Below are 7,780 nucleotides of genomic sequence, written 5' to 3'. Positions count from 1 at the left end.
ATTTTTTAAGAGCTTGATAACTTTTTAAAAAAAAAAACGCATAAAATTTGCAAAATCTCATCGGTTCTTTATTTGAAACGTTAGATTGGTTCATGACATTTACTTTTTGAAGATAATTTCATTTAAATGTTGACCGCGGCTGCGTCTTAGGTGGTCCATTCGGAAAGTCCAATTTTGGGCAACTTTTTCGAGCATTTCGGCCGGAATAGCCCGAATTTCTTCGGAAATGTTGTCTTCCAAAGCTGGAATAGTTGCTGGCTTATTTCTGTAGACTTTAGACTTGACGTAGCCCCACAAAAAATAGTCTAAAGGCGTTAAATCGCATGATCTTGGTGGCCAACTTACGGGTCCATTTCTTGAGATGAATTGTTGTCCGAAGTTTTCCCTCAAAATGGCCATAGAATCGCGAGCTGTGTGGCATGTAGCGCCATCTTGTTGAAACCACATGTCAACCAAGTTCAGTTCTTCCATTTTTGGCAACAAAAAGTTTGTTAGCATCGAACGATAGCGATCGCCATTCACCGTAACGTTGCGTCCAACAGCATCTTTGAAAAAATACGGTCCAATGATTCCACCAGCGTACAAACCACACCAAACAGTGCATTTTTCGGGATGCATTGGCAGTTCTTGAACGGCTTCTGGTTGCTCTTCACCCCAAATGCGGCAATTTTGCTTATTTACGTAGCCATTCAACCAGAAATGAGCCTCATCGCTGAACAAAATTTGTCGGACGTAAAGCGCGAAACACATTTCGAACCGAACACTGATTTTGGTAATAAAATTCAATGATTTGCAAGCGTTGCTCGTTAGTAAGTCTATTCATGATGAAATGTCAAAGCATACTGAGCATCTTTCTCTTTGACACCATGTCTGAAATCCCACGTGATCTGTCAAATACTAATGCATGAAAATCCTAACCTCAAAAAAATCACCCGTTATTTAGTGTATGCACGTACATACATACATACATATGGTACGGTTTTCCTAGGTAAAACTTAGCGAAAATCAATACCTAAACTGGTTTAGTACATATACATATATTCTAAATCATTTCATATACACATATGTACATGTATATATCCTTAAATATTTGTATGTTTATCTACTAACTTTGGTCCGACTCCAACAAACTAATAATTAAAATTTTTACTATGATACATTTCCGGCAGTACCCCTAATGCTTAATAAAGTAATAAGCAGGACCCGGCATACAAAAATTGAGAAGGACATATTTGAAACTATAAACTAAAAAATAAAAACAGAAAAAAATACATACATATAAGCATATTTATTTAATGCATATACCATATACGTATATTATACCTACAAATTGCGAAACATATTTACAAAGTGCATACTTACATATAGAGGTGTGCACCTTTATTTCAATTCCGTTTTCGCACTCTCTTCACATTGCATAAACAAGCAAGCTTACAAAAAGCAAATTGTTCTCCTAACGAGCTCTCAATTGCACAAAACATAAGTACCTACATACGCATGTACAAGTACACGTATTAGGATGTGCCTAATTACACAACATTAGGACATAGAAAAATACTTAAAATTAATATTGCGCTTTGAAAGCAACGCATATAATAAAATAAATAAAAAAAAAAAGAAAATAACCCGTCTTTTACAACAAAAAAAACGTATATACTTAAAAAGTATTCAGCTCTTACTGAGAAACCTCTAATTCATTTTTAAAAAGTATTTCCACATACAACCAAAATAATGAAAAATAACGAAAATCAAAGTACATCTGGAGCTACACGCTCAAAACAGGTTGCTAGATTTATTTCAGAAAGTGACAGTTTAACAAGATACTGCACTAGATTTGCCTCTTTACCGATTCACGAAAACTCGGAATCGTTATTAGAAATAAAAAGGCAAAATCTCGAAAATTTTGGACTCCCTCTAAGCGGCTCATGACGCCATAGTAGATTCTGACAATTCAGATCTACCACAAAGCTTTAAATCATCGGCTTACGATATTTTTGAAAACTGCTTGGACCAATATGAAGAAACGAAAGCTATGATCTCCGATCAATTAAAGCTCATTAAAGCAATTGCACCTACTCCCCACAGTAGAGTAGAGCTGCCACAAATATACAATCAAGAGGCAAGTTCAGGCATCCAACTCGAGGTGCCTGAATGTGATACAGAAACCTTTTACGGAGGTTATGAAGAATGGCCGTCCTTTCGGGACATGTTCACAGCCGTTTACATCAACCATCCACAACTATCAAAGGCACAAAAACTGTATCACCTACGATACAAGACAAAAGGTCAAGCAGGCGTCATAGTAAAACAGTTCGCTCTTAATGACGATAATTTCAATTTGGCTTGGGAAGCTCTAAAAGCGAGATATGAAAACCAAAGAATACTGGTCGATAAGCAAGTAACAACATTATTAAACTTGCCGCAAATCAAAAAAGAAACAAGTGAAGAATTTGTAACACTACAATCCACTGTTTCTAATTGTTTGTCGATTCTATCGACATTAAATATTCCCACAGATAGCTGGGACCCAATTCTGGTAAACATTTACACCGACGCATTACCAGAAAAGTCGTTACTTCTATGGGAGCAATCACTCTCATCACGAAAAAAGTGCTCAACGTGGCAACAAATGAAAGATTTTCTCACCACCCAATATGAAATTGCGGAAAGGTTAGAAGAAAAAATAATCAAAACTAAGAACATTAAACACGACCAAAATAGAAGCTTAAATAGACCCCAAGTTAGTAACAAAATCAATTCAAACAAAAACTTTTACAAAACGCAATCGTTCACATCCGAACAGAAAAAACATACGTCATGCGAACTATGTAAAAGACGGCATAAACTCATATCTTGCCAGAGGTTTAAAAACTTAAATATTAACGAAAGGAACAACTTTTTCAGATCAAAAAGACTCTGTACAAACTGCTTGTCCAATACACATAATCTTAAAAATTGCAAAAGCAAATTTAACTGCTTATATTGTCATAAAAGACATCATACAATGCTTCATTACAGCAGATATCCGATCTCTTCCCAAAGTAGCGCTTTCTCCAAAAAAGCCACGGGTTTAGTTACAACCGCAACTCCCGAAACACGAAATACTAAAAATTGTCAAGAGACACCATATTGCTCAAAGGCACAAAAAGTTCAAACGCTGCACAGCGAAACACAAAGTGGACTAATTACCGAACTAGTCACAACCATACCAACTCAAGTTGAGTACAATACAAATAAACACCTTAATTCACAATTAAGGAAATTTCAAACTATAGAAGATCAGTATTGTGAGGACTTTTGTAAAGCCACAACTACTCGATCATATAATGGTCGGTACGTCGTACGACAACCACTAGAGCCACAATTTTCGAATACCCCACATAATGGTAGAAAAAACAAAGTCAGATTCCCCCTGACAACTTCATATAAAAACAAAAAGATATGTTCGTAACTTTTCGACCCCGCAGGATGGCTTTTGCCAATAATGATACAAAAAACCTGCTTAAAAAATCTCTAACTATGTGGCGCGGTACTAAACGTCAAATTAGTGCATATAAACATATAAAAAAAAAGTGTCTCAAAAAGTAAAAAAAAAAAAAAATTGACACTTTTCATACAATATTGCCCCACAGAGGCTTAAATTTTCAAATAAATAAAATCTCAAAAGCAAGTTAAGTGATCACCATACTCCCAATGCAATACTGTGACGCACCTAGACTTAACAAAAGCAAAGGTAGCTCTTATCGCACCTACTTACATTAGCGCTTATCATAAGGGTAGTTGGTGAGAATCACATACCACTTAAAAAATTATAATTCTAATGAAGCCGTTCGCAATTACCGGCCACTCTCTCGCAAGATCCCTCCTTTGTCACAGTCCTAACTCCAGAGCTAAGGAGTACCCATTCTGGCCATATCTGAGCCAGGCGTGGAGTTACTATCCTTTATTAGCCGAGAATAAATTAAATGCAAACAATTGCCGTTCATACAGAAAAGGCACCAAACTGTATACCATACCGATGAAATAAGAAATTTTAAATAACCGCCAATTAAATGAATAAAAGCAAACAACGGATACATTTGTTTGCTATAATAATGGGTTGTCAAAAAAGCAAAATCAAAGAAACAACCGCTTTCTATAATAACTACGAAAAGCAGTTACAAACTCGTAAATGCGTATCATATAGTTTCATATCGTATGAACGTAAAAGCAAATACATACATATGTTTAAAACCAAAGCCATTTTCAGCATTTATTCTGAGCCCTCGGGTACTCTACTAGCAGTACACCGATATACATTCCAACGCATATACGTACACAACACTAGGCAAAATATTCGCCTATTAAATGAGTTAAGCATCCGCCTACTTTACCCGAAAAAATTGGCGCACCCTATTACGACGACGCAATTCACCACAGCTGATGACACCACAACCGAACACCAACACATCTCACTACAGCTGTACATCAACCCACTCATCAAAAGGGATAGAAAAAAAGGGAAAGCGGACACAATTCGACTCTCATAATTCGACCATCAACATTCGCTTAAACACTGCGCCGGGTCGACATCTACGCTCTTCTACCGCAATTCTACATTTTTGACTTCGATGCGCGGAAACTTGATCGCCAACAAAATCAAATAATCTTCGGCATTGGATTCTCGCCGCCTCACTTGTTAACATTTAGTTTTATTACAATTAAAAGTTATAGAATTTTTGATATTACAATTTATAAGTTCGTGCTTTATATTGTCAAAATAAAAACAAAATTTATTTTTATTAAAGAGCTTGTATGCTATATAAATTTTGTATCCTTTTATTCATTTTAGCGAAAAACTATTGAATTTCTTTTTAATGTATTTCAGTAAAAAATCACTTGAATATATTTTTAGCGAAAAATCACTTTGTAGTCAGCACTCGCTTGCTACGGACCGCCGGAGAATATGTTGTCGCTACGAACGGGAATCGAAAAAAAGGGCCGTTGCTCGTTACTGCTGATCCTTTTAAGGCCTACTGAGTGGTGAATACGCTGTATGACGGCCTAACTATATGATGTTGTCATGAGTGTTGTCTTCATGTGTGATGTATTCGTGTGTGGTGTCTTCATGTGTGGCTCGAATTGGTGTGGTGTGTTATCGTCCAAGGACGTGTGTTGAGGGGGGAGCGTTTCGTTTCTAATTGTTGAAATTATTTAAGGGAACTATAAGTACGAACTCGAAGATCTTGTTTTTATTAATTTAATAATTATACCCTGAACCGGTTATATTAAGTTTGTCACACAGTTTGTAACACCCAGTAGGAAGCGTCGGAGACCCATAAAGTATATATATATTGAGCTGAGTCGATTTAGCCATGTCCGTCTGTGCGTCCGTCCATCTGTGCGTCCGTCCGTCTGTATATATACGAACTAGTCCCTCAGTTGTGCGATATCGTTTTGAGATTTTGTAAACATCATTTTCTCTTCAAGAAGCTGCTCATTTGTCGGAACGCCCGATATCGGACCACTATAACATATAGCTGCCATACAAACTGAACGAGCGGAATCAAGTTCTTTTCTATTATTTTCTAAGGCAACAAGTTAATCTCTGAAAAAATTGTTCAGATCGGCTCACTATAGCATATAGCTGCCATACAAACCGAACGATCGGAATCAAGGGCTTGTATGGAAAACTTTCGCATTTGACGTGGTATCCTCACGAATTTTGACATGGGTTACTGCTTAAGGTAATAATATAATCTCCGAAAAAATTCTTTAGATTTGATTACTATAGCATATAGCTTCCATACAAACTGGACACATAGTTACTAAATGAAATACAGCTGTGAGGGGTATATTAGCTTCGGTGCAGCCGAAGTTAATGTTTTTTTTTGTTTTTATTTAATTATTAATACATTATTTTTGTCAGTTTTATGTTTGGCACTAAATTAATTCAAATATTAGAAATGATATATTTTATGTAACACTATATTTAACACGTGTTCTTTTTAAGGTTATTTCATCGAACGCCAACCTTTTTTTCGAACAAAAATTTCAATTGATTTAGGTTTAGATTAGGTTTTTTATGAGTAATATATTTTTAAGTACCCACTTGGAAATTGTTTAAATAATCACTTACACTTTTAAATATTTTCATTAATGATGAATTTTTTGTTTCGCAGTGCTTCGGGATTCCTTATTCCTTTCGGAATTTATGAGTTTCTGGTCCTTTAGAATTCCTAATTTCTTTTGCAGGTCCTTGGTACTTCAGAATTCTTATGTTCTTTTTGCAAGCCCTTGGCCCCACATTGGGCGCCAGTTAAAAACCTAATTATTTAGTATACAATTATTCATTTCTGATGTTAATATCTTCACGTTAACATTACATCTACTCTGACTAAGGTAAAGCCGAAGCATACTTGTATATTTCACTGTTTTTCCATGTTGGTGCAACAACAATTTATTTGTGGCTCCTTTTACAAAAGGTAAAATATCATTGTTGGTATGCGATCTTACTCTTTAGTGTTTTACGCATCACCTTCAGAATACCGCCCAACAAAGAGTTATGTTGTTGTTGTGCGCTCTTGTTGGTGATAACAATAACACACACAAAGGTTGTGGCATTTAACCGGGATTGACTGTGCTTTGGTTGTATCGATTAGTCGTTGTCGAGACAGTAACCGAATAACTTTGTACTATATATAGTGATTCTGAGCGAAATAAAACACGTGTTTGCTCTTCAGGATCCAAATGTAAAAAAGGAACGATAGACGTTTTTATTTTCTTTAACTAATCTAAAGCGAATACAAGTTGAAAGCGAATAGAATACGCATGGTTGTACTTGCGAAATATAAATTTGATAAGCTTGTGGTGTTGCCACAGTACTCCCCTCCTAGAGAGAGGGTGCGGCAGTATAGGCTGGCTTTAAACGATTGATCGAAATATTCACGGCTTGATGATTAACATCGATGGCAAAATATTTTGAATGGCGATGCAATACTTTGTACGGGCCTTTATACGGCGGTGACAACGATGGCTTGACTGACAGATCTCGTACAAACACCTGTTCGCATTTTTGAAGGTCTGCGTGTATGAATGACTTCTGCTTGGTATGCCAAGCGGTATCTATGGAGCGTAAGTCTCGCATGACGCGGCGTAAATGTGCTATGGTGTCCACTTCGATAGTTGATGGGTCACTATCCACGAAAAACTCAGAAGGCAAACGCAAGGTAGTCCCGTAAACTAGTTCAGCCATCCGTCTGTGAATGATAAGCGGTCGTCCGTAGATGCCTGATCGAAAAGTTTACTTTCAAATTGCCGGCCCAGGTCCGAAGTTATGTCAGCAGGAACGCCAAATCGCGATATCCAACAGCTTATTTATGCCTTGGATACTGTTTTTGCGGTGATTTCTAGGATAGGGAATGCATCAGGCCAACGTGTGAAACGATCGATGACCGTGAGACAATAGCGGTTGCCGTCGGAAAGTGGGAAGGGTCCGACAATGTCGATATGCAGGTGTGAAAACCGTTGTCCGGGGCATGCGCGGCGTTGAAACAGTGAAGAGTTGTGCCGGATGTCTTTGTTGCGTTGGCACTGGATGGATTGCTTGGCGAATTCCCGGCTATCTTTCTGTATTCCGGGCCATACAAAGCGTTCAGTCATCAGTGTCGCAGTTACCCTCGTGCCTGGGTGAGATATGTTGTGTGTTGCGCAAAGAACTGTTTGTCGGAATCGTTTTCTTATGAACGGGCGTAGTCGATCAGTTAAAGTATCGCAATAGACTTTCTTAGTACTAGAGGGG

The 7,780-nt window shown here is 37.3% G+C and overlaps 2 protein-coding genes across 11 annotated transcripts in view; both read left to right on the top strand.

The window, feature by feature from the left end:
* LOC115066680 (homogentisate 1,2-dioxygenase) overlaps positions 1 to 7,780 on the top strand; it is a 312,248-nt gene that overhangs the window by 297,695 nt on the left and 6,773 nt on the right. The gene's annotated exons all lie outside the window — the stretch shown is intronic.
* LOC125780372 (uncharacterized) overlaps positions 773 to 7,780 on the top strand; it is a 155,650-nt gene continuing 148,642 nt past the window's right edge. Inside the window, exon 1 of the mRNA XM_049462668.1 lies at positions 773 to 6,816. Coding sequence (XP_049318625.1) covers positions 2,033 to 3,451 — 1,419 coding nt within the window. The 5' untranslated portion in view covers positions 773 to 2,032 and the 3' untranslated portion in view covers positions 3,452 to 6,816. The remainder of the gene's footprint in view (positions 6,817 to 7,780) is intronic.

Source organism: Bactrocera dorsalis, chromosome 1 (assembly GCF_023373825.1).
Source record: "Bactrocera dorsalis isolate Fly_Bdor chromosome 1, ASM2337382v1, whole genome shotgun sequence".
NCBI lineage: Eukaryota > Metazoa > Arthropoda > Insecta > Diptera > Tephritidae > Bactrocera > Bactrocera dorsalis.
Note: the sequence above shows the minus strand (reverse complement) of the source record. Positions and strands in the feature narration are given on the sequence as shown.